The sequence below is a fragment of the Calidris pugnax genome, unplaced genomic scaffold, assembly GCF_001431845.1.
Source record: "Calidris pugnax isolate Ruff unplaced genomic scaffold, ASM143184v1 scaffold157, whole genome shotgun sequence".
Taxonomy (NCBI): domain Eukaryota; kingdom Metazoa; phylum Chordata; class Aves; order Charadriiformes; family Scolopacidae; genus Calidris; species Calidris pugnax.
Genome location: NW_015090992.1, coordinates 66,495 through 83,671, shown reverse-complemented (window position 1 = coordinate 83,671; position 17,177 = coordinate 66,495). Strand labels below are relative to the sequence as shown.

The following is a 17,177-nucleotide window of genomic DNA, read 5'->3' as shown; positions in this document are numbered from 1 at the left end:
GGAAGATAGGGGGAGCAGAAGAAAAATAAAAAGGAGAAGAGCAAAATAAAATTAATAAGGACAGCTCAAACATGCTAAACTTAGGAGAGACCGACAGCAAATTTTTTTTCAGCTAAACTTAGCACAAGTTCTGAATTTTAAATTTGGCATTCACATACTGAGGTGTTGGGTGTGTCAGAAATGAGAGAGGCAGAAAGACCTTCCTGGAAATGATGCATGGGAGAACTCAGACTCCATCTTATGTTTGCTCCATTACTGCCTCTTTTTGTATTAGTTACACTGTTCACAAATGCTTTTATTTTTTTTTTAAAAAAAAAAGGTGCTTAAATAAACTGCAGATTATTTGTTTTATTTATTAATCTTTAAGAATGTTACTAAACTCAGTATAAAATCTTTGTTGAAAATAAATGCACCACTTTTATCTACTCCCTGCCTTCAAAAGCAAACTTCATAAAAATGCATCATTCATTAAAAGACTGCAAGCATGTAAGCAAATATGAATCCTGTTGCTAAAGTCTGATTGCTTGATATCCTTGTTTTACACTCACTTTATGAAAAGGTTGAAATCGCTTAAATGCTGGAACTGATGAACCTATACATAAATGATTAGGAATGCTCTGCTAATAATTTCCAATGGAACTCATCACTGAGTTTCCTTATGAGCACATCGCTCTCCACTTAGAATGCTACTTAGACTTGTAAAAACCTTTTATTGAACAATCAGTTTATTCCTGAAAATAAATTGTCCAAGTCAATTCTGTTAATATTGTCACAGATTGGGTTTTTCATTGTGGATTGTATCAGCCTCTGCAGTGATTGCCTGTTGTGTTGGCAGAAAGATGCATTTTGACCGTTACTGTCTGCCAGTGACAATTTTTCCCTTAATTTAGGAATTCCTACTTCTTATGAAGGCCAGCTGGAAGCAGCTAAGGCATTACAGCACCTTCCTCAGCTGTTGGCCTTGGGAATATGTATTCTCTCCAGAATATATATCTTTGGCAGGGAATAGAAAGAAGGAATCTTGGGTAACGGGTGTGCATGCCAAGTGTAAGGATTGTTATATTTAACGCCTAAGATTCTGTCCTTGAAATTGTGTCTAAAAGAAGTTCAAAAGTAGGACAAAATTCAAACAGAGTGGGTAGATTTTATTTGAAAGAAAGAAAAACTTTTTTAAAAAAAAAGCTGTTAACTATATTTATCCAGGAATTTTTTTTAATCTTTAACAGGAATGTTTTACATGTCTTGCTGCTTGAACGGTTTTACAGTACCTTTAGGACTGTGTCCAAAATGCACAGATTAACAGCCACATAAAAAACCTCTGGCTACATATTAGAACATTTAGTCTAAACTTACAAACACAGTTGTCCTACGGGGATTTTTGCTAATCAGCTACATGGCCTTAAAGTGTAGGTCATCTGAACAGTTAGAAGTAAAATATAATTAACCACCAGAAAAGTAAAGAAAAGCATGTGCAAGAGTGACATTTGGAAGGTGGAGGGGGTGGGAAGAAGACCTATAGAAAAGTATTCTGCATTCACTAGTAATAAAAACTATGGGTTGAAATTAATCCGAAATCTGCTGAATTAATACAAATTTCTACAGATTGGTTTGAAGTGGGCATTTTCTGTAAATTTTATCTACATAGCTTTATACTATTATATATATTTATATTTTAAATCATGGAATATACAAGCAGTGTTGACACATAGATTGCTTTCTGATTAAATTCACTGCTTAAAAACATATTTTTTGGTTCCTGTAAGTTGAAATTTTTCTTACAGTTTTAAACACAGAACCTCCAGAATTATACAGAAGCTATTCAGCTTTAGCTACATACCACAAGTGCTACCTAAAATGCGGCACCTGCAGATCCAGTGAGAGGTATTTGCCTCAGGTTGAATATTTTCAGTAAGAGAAATCCAAAAAGTGAAGCAAGCTTAGGAGACAGTTTTGGAAGAGTCTGCTTCAGCTAGAATATATGCATGCATATGCAGTAAAAGGACTATCGAAAGGAGGGTCAGAGCTGTTGTTCTGAGTGGCCTCTAGCTGGTTTGCAGAAGTAGAGGTGTCTCCTAAAGAGAATGGACCAACTCCATACGTTTGCAGAGTGAAAAAGAAAAATATCATGGATGCCTTTTATCCTCCAGTATTCAGTGGCTGCTCTCAATTACACTAGCAGTTGTCTGGTGTGTATGCAGCACAAATTCAAGTTTAAGATCACTTTATGAAGGCAAACAGAAATCTCAGTATTTGCCTGTGTAGCTAGCAAATGTACTACTCAAGACAATATTTGAAGTATGTTTTCTCTAATTTTGTGCAAATACGGTGGGTTGTGTAAAATTTTTCATTTACACAAGTGCTTTTAAAATTACTAAAAACAGTTCTTTTGCCTTGTGTGGATCTGCTCCATGTAAATTTTGCTAATAGATACCCTATTTCATACTGCTTTGAGTGTGAGATAATATAGATATGGTTAAGTGATACTATTTTGTTCTGGCCTCCAAACAGTAGAATTCTTAATTCTGAAGTCAGACACCACTGCTGCTGATAATGTGTGAACAGAGAAGAGCACAGCTTGACAATCAGATCCCTGCTTGATTTTAAAACACTAGTGGTCTGGAAAAAACTCTCTTTACTTGTAAACTGATCAGGCTGGCTTTGAAAGTTTTGGATTGCAAATCAATGTGGCAGCCCTGCCTCTTCACAGCTTTCCCCAAACATCTTTCAAGACTTTATAAAAATTTTATAAGATAAGAATAGCTGCAAAGATTAAAATTAGTACATTTATGTGAAAAAAAAAGAAGATAAAACAGAAGGCAAATTTCATACTTTATTTCCTGCTTTGCCACGTATTCCCTATATTAGCTGAGGCATTTTATTTTATCATTCTTTAGTGTTGGTTTCTTTCTCTAAAGTTGGGATGTTAATAAATAGGTCATGCAAAATTAAAATTGTTTGCAAGGTATATACATCTTTGGCCAGAAAACTGCATTGTAATGTTTCATAAAGCTCTTTGAAGTATCTCACAAAAGCTCAGTCATTAAATGGATGTTAGCTCACCAATTAAGATTTTAAAGCCAAAAATCTTTCCAAATTCTGCCTAGAAACTCAGGGCCTAAACAACGACTGGGCGCGAGAGAGACACCTCTCCACGTGTTGTGCCTTGTCTCAGTTGCAGGCACAAGAGGCTTCCAGGGCAGAGCTCATTTCACATAGAGAAGAGGTGACTGCTGCCAGAGTGATCTCCACAAAGGCACCCGCATACCTGAATTGTTATGCATTATGCACCACTGAAGCCCATTTTTTGTCAGCAGAAGTCCAGTGTTTTCAAATCCCATTCTCCTTCCCAATGCTCCAGGTAGCTCCGTGGCACCTACGTGTTTTAGGAAAACCAAAGTTTAAGGGCAGATAAATTGTTTTTAGGGTATCTTATGTACCTCCTGCCTGTCCTGTCCTCCTTCTCTGTAACTGATAAAAGATACATATGTATTACAAGGTCTCACATACTCTTAACTTTGACTAATAAACATGCAAGTGTCGTACTGAAGGGAAAAAAATACAATACTGCATGCAAAATAATCTAAATAAGGATTGTTGTGATGATCTTCAAAGATTATCTTCATTTTATTCCCTTCATCATATTTTCTTCATTGTATTTACCTTCATCTTTCCTTCATTCTCAGGTTTTGCAGATTTTTGTGTTGCTGTGTGGGTTTGTTTTTTTTTTTATTTGCTATTCCATTGTCTCATTTGCTATTCCATTAAAGTATTCCAAAGATAAATCTCTTTGAAATTATAGAGAGAGGAATCCAAGAAGCAGCTGGAATTTTTGCAAGATTAAGATTGATGTTCTGGCTGATGTTGGTGATTAAATTTGAATATGTACATGTGTGATTATACATGTTTACCATGTACATAATGTTGGCCATTATAAGAAGCCAGATTATGTTTAGCTGCACAGGAAAAAGGCAGAGAATACAGGAAAAGTAATTCCATTGAGAGGCTTTTTCTCATGCAATCTGAAAGCAGTATACAAAATTCAGAGTTGATCACAGACTTCTACTTTGAAGAGACTTCAGTACTAGCTGGATTCACACCTGTAAACAGTATATTGGTTCATATTTTAAGCTGTGGTTGCTGTTATTTATGTATAATTGAATGTCTTGTCATTCCTTGGCTCACACACACTGTATCTGATAAACTTTGCAAGAAATTAGAGTTCTTTATTGACTTTATGGAGTTATTCCTGATGTACATCACTGAGAATAGAAGTAAAATCAAGTTCACTTGCTGCCTTTATATAATGCCAGTGTTTGATTTCATGTGTTACAGGGTGAAGTGTGCTTTGAATCTTGTTTAGTCCTTATGAAAACACCCTTCCAGTGTATATCCTAATCTCTTGTTCCTCTCTTGCAGTCTCATGAGTCCAAGAGAGACATGAGTCTTACCCCTGTTAATTTACGTATTTGGGTGCAAACCTTCTGTTTCCCATTTCACATGTGTAAGTCCTTCCTCCAGCTAATAGTGTTTAAAATGTCACCCAAAAACACATAGGTTAAAAAAAAAACACTTAGTGTTGTTTCCTACACTCAAAATTTATTCTTGCTTTGCAGAAGACTATACTTCTTCATCTCCATCTTGAGACAGGCTGTTTGGGAAATCTCTTTTGTTATAGCACACTCTCCTTGTCTTTCTCATTTCACCATTTTTTCAGCTGCTTCTTGAATCTTCCTGAGGAAATGTGTTCTGAATGTTTACATAATTAATATTTTGTAGGACAAAAGTATTTTCGGGATTATGTGGATGGTAGTGGCGTAAATTTTCAGCCAGTGCATGTAACATTCATTGCAAGAAATTAATACTTGAGTATGTCCTTTATAGTAAATTTCCCCAAAACTTAATGAAATTTGTGGGTACTTGAGTCAAAATCATTAGCAGGTAGGAGCAAATTGCAATATATAATTTTTTGAATGAATCTGTAGTTAAAGCAATAGAGGATATGTCAGTGGATGCAAAAATAATTCATGCCCTGTTAAAATTTTGTTCAAAAAAAGTCAGCAAAGAAGAAAGAATGTATCTTGTTGGTTCGCAGTAGGCTTTGTATGCATCTTTACAGCACTGCCCAGGTTTTCATTCTAGTACGTTACTATGATAGAAGTAGAATGTTACCATCGTTACACTGCTCAGCTGTTTTATTTTCTGACCTCATTCTCTGTGGCAACAAGATGGGAAGGTTGATTACAGGCCAGGCAGCATGTCTCATGTTGTATGTTTCATTCGTGGGACACGTGAAAACATGAAGTGGTACAAAGACAAGAGACACACACTGCTGAGTAGAAAGAGCACTTCTGCACTGGCAGGAGTAATGGCTTAATTAAAAATGCTTATCTCTGTCAGTGTCTGTGAGCGTTTTCTTTTTTTTTCATCACCGTCATCTCAAATAAGAGTAAATTAGGATACAGATAGAGGAGAACAGCCCCTGCTTGCTTTAGGACATTGCTGCATTTCAGTTTCATCACAGGCTCTATGAAATGGACCTTGACAGTGCTGGAATCGGTCCTTCAATAAATGCTGTCAATTTATTTGTGCTTTTTTAATTGATTTTCATTTAGCAAACGGAACGGAAACCAAAAATCTTGGAGTGGTGACAACTGAAGGAGCAGCCACTGACTTCACCTGAACAGGCATTTCACCTTCATGTTTACAGGCAAAAATACCTTTCCAATGAATGTGTGTCTTCTGTGTGTTCCAGTGCTCTGTCACCTGTGGCAAAGGGATGCAGTCCCGAGTCATCCAGTGCATGCACAAGATCACGGGAAGGCACGGCAATGAATGCTTTTCCTCAGAAAAGCCTGCAGCCTACAGACCCTGTCATCTCCACGCCTGCAATGAGAAAATTAATGTCAACACCATAACATCACCCAGGTTAGGTAAGCAGTCAAAATGTGGAAATCTCTCGTTAGTGCTTTCTCTCCATCGGGTAATGATGATCCCAGTTTAAAACAGAGGGCTAGGACTGAGGAAATGTAAATTCTGTATGGAGACTCATGTCTCTGCCTCAGTTTTCCAGTGTGTACGTTAGAGACCATACGTCAGAATGGTGAAGGGTTTTGTTATCCACGGAAGGACCATATTATGGAACTGTATGATACATGGACATAAAACATCTGAGATGAAAACATATTTCTATATATTGGAGACATTATAAACATATTATATATGTTTATATATATTTGTCCACTCATCAGACCTTTCTAAAGTAAGCAAATATCTTGTTTTCTCTTTAAAAGCTCTGCAAGCTGTGTTCTCATTATATTTGTGAGATCAAGGAAGCCCTTATTTGTTCTTCAAATACAAACAGCTCTTTCCACTTGTCTTTAGTTTAAATGTCTACAGCCTATGCCTGATGGATTAGGACTTGTGAAAGAAAATTACTAACATGAAAAGATCTGCTCTTCCTGGAGGAACTCAGTTCTCTATTGGTCTTACAGACATTATGTTACTGTATAACTACAGAACTGTTAATTCTGTTAATTGTTAATGCCTAGTGGGTTGTTGACGATGGTCTTACCATTAGCTGCCCAAATTGTTCATCTGCTTCTTAGGCTTGCTGTAAGACAGCATTACCCTTCCCAGATGATTTTCCAGAGCCCTTGTTAAGATAAACCCTCCTGTCAAATAGATTACTCCTGCATGGAAAGCAAATCCAACTTTTCAGGTTGTATGCAATCCTTCCTTTAAGTCAGTGACAGCTATTTCTCTTTGAAGTTCTTAACCCTTAAACATTCCTGTGTATCAGTTTGCTGGATGAGATGGCAGCTGTTGCTTATGGCCCTCTCCTCTGCTATTTCATTGTTGTAAGATTGCCCTTTGTACTTTTATCTTTCTTTGTTCAAGTGATCTCTCAGAAGCAAGAGGCCATCACTCCTTCACTGACTCACTCCTTCTGGTGAGGTATAAGCAGCTTTGTGTCACAGAATAAAGTCAATCACAGTTTCACAGAAAAAATACAGTGTCAGATTCGTTAAAATTTGACTTAATGTGAAGTGCACAAAAAAGGATTGGGCTATGTTGTCCTCATGGAATGGATTATGTAGCACTGTTGTTTGTAATCTACAGGTGAATCTCATCCAGCCAGAGTTGGAATACAATCCAGTAGAAACATAAACATTTCCAAAATACATAATGCAATGTTTCTCTTGAATATATTGATCATTTTGGACTCCAGTTCTATTCCTATTATGCAGGAATCCCTGGATACCTGTACCCTGGATTCCTGGGTACCCCCTGTACCCCCTGGATTTGGGGGTACAACAAGTAAAAGTCATGTGGATTGCACCATCTCTACTCTTCTATAAGTATGCACTCAGTTTCTCTTTCCCTTCTATTAAAAAAGGGGAGTGACTCTGATCATCTGAGATTGACTGTTTCTTTCAGTTCAGCGTTTATGATGATTTCAGGATGATGTCTGTTTCTTGTGCCCTCTTTTTACTGTTTTCCCATGTTAATTCCATGTATGCGCTACAGCTTGAATAAGTGAATGTGCAAAAAACCCAAATTTGGTACCAGCATCCTTCTATGATAAGCACTGTAAGAGAATTTTGTAAGCAAAACAGATGGGTGGATTAACAGATGGCTTCGCAAGAAAAAAGACAACGCACATGAAAAATATGCCTGTTTTATACAGCAGGCATACAACAGAAGTCAGGCTTCTGAATGTTTATGACTGCTAGAGAGAACCAAATAGTTATAACAACTGTGAGAAGATGTAAATCAAACAGTGGCTTTTCAGGCTAGTGAGATGTCCTTGTAATTTTAGAATGTTACTGAGAAATAATTTGATAGTCAGGGATTCCCACAGTTAGAAAGCAGCAACAGACTACTGATAGAACAACCTGAATAACTGGGTGAAGAAAAGATATGAAAGACGTGAAGGTAAGGATTAATAGCTTGACTTCGACATGGAGTAGGGAAGACCCAGTGGTGTGATTAAAAGGAGGGTGATGCAGTCAGACCAATGTGTTGGAAGACAATTTAAAAAAAACAACACACACATTTGAATGTACTCAGAGGCGAGAGAAAATGTTCAGAAATGCAAGAAATGCACAGTATTTGTGCATTTGAGAAGCATAAAATGCAGTAGTTGGGCCTGGACAAGTATATTTGCCAATATATCAACTGTTATTGATTCCATACTGTAAGTGTAATTTTTCTAGATAAAATAGATTTACATTACAAAATGTACCATGGGTCTTGCTATCTGTCCTCAAACCTTGTAAGAGCAAGACAATATATTTCTGTTTCTTTGAAAGAAGAAGCCAGACAAAACTATAGGTCTAGTAGATTATTTCATTTACAAAGAAAGATGATGTAAGACATCATGTAGTTTTGTTCAATTTCCATTAATTGACAACACAGCAGAAAGCTTGATTTCTTGAGCAAAAGCTGAATCAGAAAACCAGCAGCAGTCTCCATGCCTTAATCCCTAAATTTCCCTACCTGCCTTTGGAAAAAAAAAAAACAAACCCAAAACCCTTACAGGTGTCATTGAGAACGCCATTCTGGTATTATTGAAGATGAGGCTTCCTGTTTTTCCTGTGGCAACTTCCGTCTCAGGCTGAGGGGTGTTTCAGCTGGAGCTGCTGCTTCGTGTGGCTTTGCTGGAGCTGGCTCTGCAGCTCCTGCGTAGCCCTGGCCCCAGACCCAGCTCGCCTCTGTGTAGGGCAGAAAGATGGGCTTCACTCTCTCATGAGGAGACAGCTGCACGACGTGAAACCAGTCAGTTTCAATGTAACTTCATCCAATCTACATATTAAGTTGGTCTTGAAAATTTTAATGTTAAAAATACTGAGGAGATTTATTCTTGTCTTTCTTTTGTTGAGTATCTATGGAGGGCTGGAGCACCTCTCCTGTGAGGACAGGCTCAGAGAGTTGGGGTTGTTCATCCTGGAGAAGAGAAGGCTCCAGGGAGACCTTATAGCAGCCTTCCAGTACCTGAAAGGTCCTACAGGAAAGATGGGGAGGGACTCTTTACCAGAGAGTGCAGTGATAGGATGAGGGGTAATGGTTTTAAATTGAAAGATGGTTGGATTTAGCTTAGATATTAGGAAGCCATTCTTTACTGTGAGGGTGGTGAGACACTGGAACAGGTTGCCCAGAGAAGTTGTGGATGCTCCATCCCTGGAAGTGTTCAAGGCCAGGCTGGATGGGGCTTTGAGCAACCTGTTCTGGTGGGAGGTGTCCCTGCCCGTGGCAGGGGGGTTGGAACTAGATGATCTTTAATCTCACTTCCAACCCAAACCATTCTATGGTTCTGTGATCTATTCTCCTTTCCCTTCCCCAGATAACACTGCTGGTGTCCTTGTCACCGTTGCTTACTGATTCGTCATTAATAAATGTAACAGTAATGTTTATTTGATCTTGTTGCTGTTGTTTCACAGCTGCTTTAACGTTCAAGTGCCTGGGAGACCAGTGGCCTGTGTACTGCAGGGTGATAAGAGAGAAGAACCTCTGTCAAGACATGAGGTGGTATCAGCGGTGCTGTGAGACGTGCAGGGACTTTTATGCGCAAAAAATGCAACAAAAGAGTTGACCTCTGTCAGGCTGGCTGGCTCTCAGCTCTTTGCGATTTTATTATTTATAAATACACACACACGTACACACACACACGCACGCTTCTTCAGACCAAATATTATCAGATTACATATAATTTAATCAAATTAATTTATTTTTGCCTGCCAGACATCCTTAGTTGTTTGTGTTAGACCGCCAACTTGTTTTATCCTCTGACATTTTCATAATTAATTTTTATATGAACAATTTTGGATACATTTATCAGAATTTTTAAAATATAGTAACTAGTATTTTAAATGTTTATTTTCAGTAGGGTCGTCACTCTGTTGCCAAAAAATGTCATGTTATCTTGAATTTATTTTAAGTTAGCTGAATAGTTTTGTTGTATATGGAAATAAAGCCCTTTTTAATTTTATTATATATTTGGCATTCAGAGTCAGAATGATCTTGTGTATCTTGCAACAGATGTTGAGGTGAGTAAGCTAACATTATTGAACAGGTTATTACAGAATGTATTGTGAAATCAGTTCATTTTATTTAGAAACATACTGAAGGGGATAATCTACTGTAATTTATATTGTAAACAAGAAAATTAAAATAGCTAAGTAGGGATTTTGATCATTCTCATGGACACATACTTGAACGCAAGTATTGAATCAATGAAACACTGTAGAGATTTACACTGAATCACTGTTGCACTGTTTGAGGTAGTGTAGAGAAATGCAGTCCTAGAACTTGTACCATCCTATGAATCCACGTCTGTACTGTTTTAACATGTCACTTGATTTTAAACATTTTGAAACAAAACCCCCATGCCCCTCTATACCTTTGTGTGTCCTCTTGCAGATTTACAAATGGAAGAGTCTTTCCTCCTGCCACTTGTATGAATTAATCTCTTAAACATTTTCAGTGCCCTGTTGACAATTTAGAAAATAGCTTTGTAATACTACTTTACTTTTATCTTTGTTTTATGAAAAAGTCTTTATAAAAATAAAATGTTTTACAGTTTTGTGAAACGTTATGAAACAGCTAAAATTTTCCTTATGAGAAAATATTGTACATGATTCACATGATTTTTACATTTCCAATAAAAAGTAAAGCTTCTTTCGTTTGCGTTTTTCCTGTTTTGGGCATCTGTGTCTGGCAGCCGAATCCACCGCAGCAGGTACAGCTACAGTAGTGCCTGCAGCAAATACCTCCTGCTCTTGACTCAGGCATCTCTCTGCAGCTGCAAGCAGACATGCCTCTCTGTGAGTTTTGATATATGGGAAGTTGGGTATAACAGGGCAATATTCAGTGGAGGAGAAGTTACTTATCTCAGGTGAGTTCTCTAGCCACTGAACTTTGCCAGAGGGGAGGGGTGGGTCCTCTACCTCCATTTTCCTTTAGGCATGCTCTGAGTATTCGCAGGAGAGCAAACACTGAAGGCAAGATGGCCAGAGAAATGAGTCTGAAAGGCATCATGTTTTCTACTCAAAGTAAAAAGGGAATTTTGCCTTTATTTGAGCAATTCTTCCTATTAATTGTCTGCAAAGAGTCTAGTGTATAGATGTGATGTAGATGCCCACACAGTTTAATAAACTGAGGTTCCCAGTCAGGACTGTGATTCTGTTCAGGAAGAATACTTAGCTCCACTCTTAACTCCTGTTAAAATAAACGTATGTGCTTTCAAACAGCTGTACTGTCAAAATCTTTGGTTTGGCGTCTTACTTCTGGGCATTCAAAAACTGCAACTTTAATGATGTGCTAATGTATGATTTTAAATTAAGTATCGTCTGGTTTTAAAAAGTAAGAAGGAAAGAAAAATAACTCTGACATCATGGAATGTGATACTGTATTTTGTGTAATTAGAAAGTTTCAATGCACAGAAAATTCAGTTGCTCTTGGGCATAACTCCTCAGTGTCACAGACACACATTTGAAAGTCAAACAGAATTATTGTAGTTGGCAGGCAAAAGGAACAGTCGTTATTTTAAATTTTCTTCATACTTACTTAGTACCCAGTCCTGCTAATACTCCTGCACTCACTTGAATCACAACTAAAAATCAAGGGAAGGGAAAGGAAAGATGTCTCCAGACTAAGGGCCAGAGGGCAATCTTCTCAGCAAGTAATAACATCTGCACGATTTTGAATGCTTTTGCTCTTATATCTCTGTATATTCTACTAGCAAGACTGTGGGATTTACCTAAAAACAGAGAAGTATGTTTTAACTCTGCCTGTATCTGTTGAAAACAGATGAGTGACTTGTGCTGAAATCATCCTCCTGTCACCCTTGTACAACCTCATAAAAGAAAAGACTTTTGGATGGCAACCAGGGATAGAAAGTTTCGCAGTAAAATGATGTTCTTTTTAAATGTAATGAGTGAAATCAGGATGTTACAATGCTGATGGCTCTGGCTCGGATTCCTTCAGCATCTGTAGCACAAAACCATTCATTAGATGCATGTGAACCACTCTGAAGCAGTTTTGTGTCTACACAGCAAAAACTCTTCTTCCTTCTCTGCGTGGATTTGAAAGCAAGTTAATTTTACTGCTTCAGTACACTCCATCACCATTCGGAGAAGCAGCACAGACCAAAACTCCTGTTTTGTCAGAAAATGGCCTTTTGAGCAGCTGCCCTGCAGAGCTCTGCCATGGCCCCGGGGGACAGCAGCCTGCACTTCCCACTGGTGTTGAGGGAAGCAGTAGCCTTCTGCCATCAGAGACATTCTCACACGAGTTTACTTCCTTCTTGAATGTGGTCTTTCTTTGTCAGCAGCAGTCCTTCTGCCTTAATACATCTTCCTTCCAGCCTGATGAATATGTAAAATTTTCAACTAATGAATGTCAAATCAGTCAAGTTCAGCTGACAAGGAAAGGTGAAATTGACTCCAGCTCTCACAGGCTAGAGTAGGCCTCTCTGCTAATTAAATCCCCCTTAGACTCTATTTTGTTGGATTAAGTGGAATTTAAGTGGTGCAAAGGGCTGGTGTACAGTGGGCTTACTTCTTCCCACGTTCATGCTGTCTAGCTGTAGCAGTGACCAAAAGTTACAACAGTTACCACTTCTTTTACCTTTCTTAAAGAAAAGGAATACCTGAACTTTAAATGTGTTGTCACTCATTCTGGAGGGGATTTCCTGCTTTATTCTGGAGGATGTGGTTTAGGTTTTGGGTTGTTTGGGGTTTCTTTCCATTCAGTTTTTATTGTCATCTTCAGTGACAGAGAAGCAGCTATTTGATTATTACAAAAATATATTAAAAATTGAAATCTTCCCTGCATGAGGAGACCAGTGGAGGCCCTAAAGCCTAGCAGGTCAAAAAAAAAACCAACCCAGAAAAAGTAAACAGAAAATGAAGAGCACTCAGAAACAATTTCAAGATCTCTGTAAAAAAGATGCTCCAACTAATAGTAAAAGGGACTTGAAATACATGAAAAGCAGGAAGCCAGCTAAGGAGTCAGTCAGACCATCTGATAACACAACTGTGAAAGGGACACTCAGGGATGATAGAACTATGAAAGGGAAGTTAGTGAATTATTACCATCTGAAATTTTGCAGGGGTTTTCATACCTTGCACATTCCTTATAGCAGAGGTGCCAGAGAGATTGGATCAAGTTGAAGGAACTACAGAAGAATGTAAGACCAAATAGGTATGTTAGATGCTGATGGGTACGGGGTGGCAGTCACATGAGATTCCTGCAAGAACGCAATTGGAAAATTGCAGGACTGCTTGCCATGGTGTGCAAGCCAGAGCACTGGCAGATTGCACTGTAATTCCTGCCTGTTGAAAAGGGGATCTTTAGGGCATCCTCTAAACTACAGACTGGTAGTCTTGAGTTCCTTTTCTGGTGCTGTAATAGCTGATAAAAAGGAATAAGATCCCTTAGCACCTGGATAAGCATGGGCTGTTGGGATAGAGTCAGCATGGTTTCACCTGTGTCCTAATCAAAGAGGATCTGGAGGCCACAGAAGTCTCTGGCAAAGTTCCACATGACAACATGTTAAAGAAACTACATTCACAAAGGATTACAGGACCAATTTTTATGGCTTGAAAGCTAGTTAAAGGATTGGAAGCAAAATGGTCATCTTTCAGGATGGAGAAGAGTCAGCAGTATGGTTCTCCAAGAAATCATGCTGGGTTTAGTTTTTTCAACATTTGCAGCAATGGCACAAGGAAGAGAGTGAACAACAGATCTCCAGTTAAGCAGGTGACATTAAGCTCTTCTGGTCAACCAACTGTTGCCTCACTTGGCAAGAAACTCATAAAACTGAGTGACTAGGAAAGACATGAGCCAATAAACTTCTTGGGCCAATAAACGGTTCTTCTGGAGGGGGTAGTATCAGAAGATTTGAAATGCTATTAGACAAATTCATGGATAAGTCTGTACAAAGATAATAAAAGGCCTGGGAAGAGACACTAGCACAAAAATTTGTGTGGTTTCTGGGGGGGTAAAAAGAGAACGAACTGCAGAAAGTACCCAGGTATCCACAGTCTCCCTAAACAGCATCTCCCCTTGCCTTTTCCAAACACAGCGATAGATCCTGGGTTTGGGGCGGTGTGACTTTTATTTTGGGATGGGGTAGGATTTTATGTTCTTATGGCTAATGAAACAAAGTAGGGCTGTTAAGTAAATTCTCACAGCTGCACACCACATCATATGCTACAGTAGTGCAGAAGAATCCTGTGTTCAGAGAGATGCTGGAAAGGGTATATATGTTTAAGAAAGAAGGCATAGCTGTATACGCCCAGGTATTTGGGAACGGTAATTGTTGCTGCCTTAGTTCTGCCCAGAAAAAAAAGAGGGGACTACATGTGGTAGAAGGTGTCTTTGCCCATGGCAGGGAGGTTGGAACTCGATCTTTAAGGAGCCTTCCAACCTAAACCATGTTGTGATTCCTTGACTCTATAATTATGTGATTCTATGCCATGATAAGTCTCAAAACAGCTGCTTCATGGAAAAGGTGTGTTAGTTTTTCAAGCCTTCATTACACTATGGAGAAACAGTTCCAAATGTAGCAGCAGGTTCCCCAGAAGCATGCGTGTCCACTCAGAAACATGGTCACTACTGTCTCTTTTGTGGCTGCTCACAAATACTCTGAGTATCTGCTTGAAAGGCCACAGATTAATAATTTTTAACAGATGTGCTGTAAAATAATTTCCAATAAATGTATGCAAGGAAAAATGTGACTTTTCTAAGTAAATAGGGGTTTTAACTCATATGTATATCAAAGCATTTATTACATTATGATCTCACATTAGTAACACTTTAAAAAAGTAGTTAGCTGGTCTTATTTTATTTTTAAATTTCAGCAATCTTCTGTAAGGGAAATAGATTGGTCTGATTCTCCCATCTAAGTATAGGGCTAAATTTTCACGATGCCCTAATACTCAGGACTAATTTACCAAAAATAAGTTTACCTGGGTTTCAAACAATGAAATTTCAAAAATCTGTCCTCTGTGGCAGTGTCATGAAAAATGAAACATGTCTTTCTAAAAACAGAAAGGATTGGAAAAAAGGGTTAAAATAAAAGTGAGGAGACTGCTTTTGCTGATTGTAAGTAATGGCCATGATCAAAAGAGGAATTCCATTAGCTGAAAGTCAAAGAACTTAAGATTTATAAAATTATGATGAAAATATCAAATCTCAAAATAAAATAATGAAAGGGACTGACTACACCATTCAAGTCAGTAGGAGTGTTTTCCATTCACTTGAACAGGAGCAGATTCAATTCCCTGAAAACTTCTGTTATCAATTACTTGAAACAATCTAGTGTTTCCCAGGGTCAAGAAGAATTTACTGTGAAAGAAATCCTTGAACCTAAAGAAGTGTATGTCATAGCTACTGTGGTAAATGGTACCGACCCACACAGCACAATGGAGCCTCTTAGTACCACCACAGAAAAGGAGGACTTGCTTTGCACTGGGAGCTGCTTCTAATTTTCTGGGGGAAAAGCTTGCTTTGAAGTATTGTAAGCTTGACATTTTTGGCAGGTCACTTGAGGAAGTGCTGGTATGCATTTAAGTGTCTCATGCATCTACTCACTGGTACTCTGTTAGCTTTAATAAGCACATATGTATCTATCAAAATAGACCTTGAACTTGAAAACCTTAAGCTAGGCACTTACAGAAACATGTCCTGTCTGCTCTGCCGCTTCTAAACAATCTTTTATCATTGGTAGATGGTATAAGTGAGCCTGACACCAAACAGGGGTCAGATACAGTTTCAGGAAACTGTCGTATCCTTCTTCACATCATTAATAATAGAAGGAGCGTGCACAGCCAGGAAGCAGAAGCTGGGGCTGTTTTCGTTATTACGCTACAGGACAGAAACATGGACCTCTCTGTTTTGCCAAACAACAACCATCCTGATAAATTCCTGCAACTGGAGGTGAAGTCTTTAGTGAAAAACTCTGCCTTTCTACAAGCCAGCCTGGAAAAACTCCCAGAAGCAGCTTTACCTGGAGTGCAGCGGTGGCACAACAGGGTCTATTTGCAGGTAAGGTGTAAAAGAAGCTGACATTTTTTCCAATTTTTCTACCTTGTTTTGGGGATCGGGAGACAAGTGACAGGAGGCTCAGACTTCAGCTGTGGATCCAGCTTCTTGCACCTCTGAATCTCCACCATTAATATCCCTGTAAGTTTTCCCAGTGACTTCAGTGAGGATCAGGCTCCAAGAGGACAGTCACTCTCTTCAGGGCAGTCCAGCGGACTTTATATCAGCACATTAGGCTTTCTACTGCTTGTTGTAACATTTTCATTGCATTTCCCAGTAAGCCTACTGATGTCAAATACTGATTAATTGTACTTAAGGGGAGAATTAGAGAGCCCTCTTTGAATTAAAAAACAAAACAAACCAGACTTAAATCTGAAAGCCATATCATATCCTTCAAACTCAATGGAAAGGCACATTAGAGAGAGTATTAGATATTCTTGCTAGTGTTTCACAAAATTATATATGTCTACATAGTTCACTGTAGCTTCCTCTTTATTTTGCTTTGTTTTTCTCATTCTGCTTTGGCCTTCTGTTATCCTGACAGACAGCTGTTGAAAGTGCAAATACACACTGGCTGTATTACTCCAGAATGTTATAGAGAGGTAGCAGCAGTTTCTTGGTAAGAGACGTAAATGTGCACTGCCTAGGAGAGGCCTTGGAGCCCGCGGAGGAGAAGTTCACGTCTGGATCAGCAGCAGTACAGCTGCATCAGCTCACACCCCTCTGGGCCCCACTTGCTGCTCCACAGTGCTCCTTTCCTGTTGTCTGGGGAGCCCCCCTCGCCTTTCCCCACCCCTAACATGAGCAAAAGCTCCAAGGTCTGGTTCTTGTCAAGGGATGGAGACACATATAAGCAGTTGGTTGGGAAGGGGTTGGGAAGCCGGCGGGGGGGAGGGGGGGGAAAGCGGGGGGAAGGGGAGAAAGGTCTGCATCCTGAGGATCCTTAGGGTGGGGTTCCAATTCCCCAGGGGAGTGAGAAGTGAGAGCCACCAAACCGTCAGCCCTGGGGGAGGGGAAGAGAATGATCCTCTCACGACTACTTCCATTTGCCTTTCTCCCCTCTCAGACGTTTCTCCCCATCAGCTCCCCAAACCCCTGCAGACATTTCTCCCCATCAGCCCCCCAAATCC

At 39.0% G+C, this 17,177-nt stretch overlaps 2 protein-coding genes across 4 annotated transcripts in view; both read left to right on the top strand.

Moving 5' to 3' along the window:
• Window positions 1-10,677, top strand: part of ADAMTS19 (ADAM metallopeptidase with thrombospondin type 1 motif 19) — a 144,449-nt gene extending 133,772 nt beyond the window's left edge. For 2 of the 3 annotated variants that reach the window (XM_014954817.1, XM_014954816.1), the window contains exons 22-23: window positions 5,753-5,930; window positions 9,441-10,677. In XM_014954817.1, the coding sequence (XP_014810303.1) occupies window positions 5,753-5,930; window positions 9,441-9,592 (330 nt within the window). In that variant the 3' untranslated portion in view covers window positions 9,593-10,677. The remainder of the gene's footprint in view (window positions 1-5,752; window positions 5,931-9,440) is intronic. The other variant, XM_014954818.1, reaches the window with a different exon arrangement.
• A 5,193-nt stretch (window positions 10,678-15,870) lies between these two features.
• KIAA1024L (KIAA1024-like ortholog) overlaps window positions 15,871-17,177 on the top strand; it is a 9,239-nt gene continuing 7,932 nt past the window's right edge. Inside the window, exon 1 of the mRNA XM_014954796.1 lies at window positions 15,871-16,050. Within this exon, the coding sequence (XP_014810282.1) occupies window positions 15,886-16,050 (165 nt within the window). The 5' untranslated portion in view covers window positions 15,871-15,885. The remainder of the gene's footprint in view (window positions 16,051-17,177) is intronic.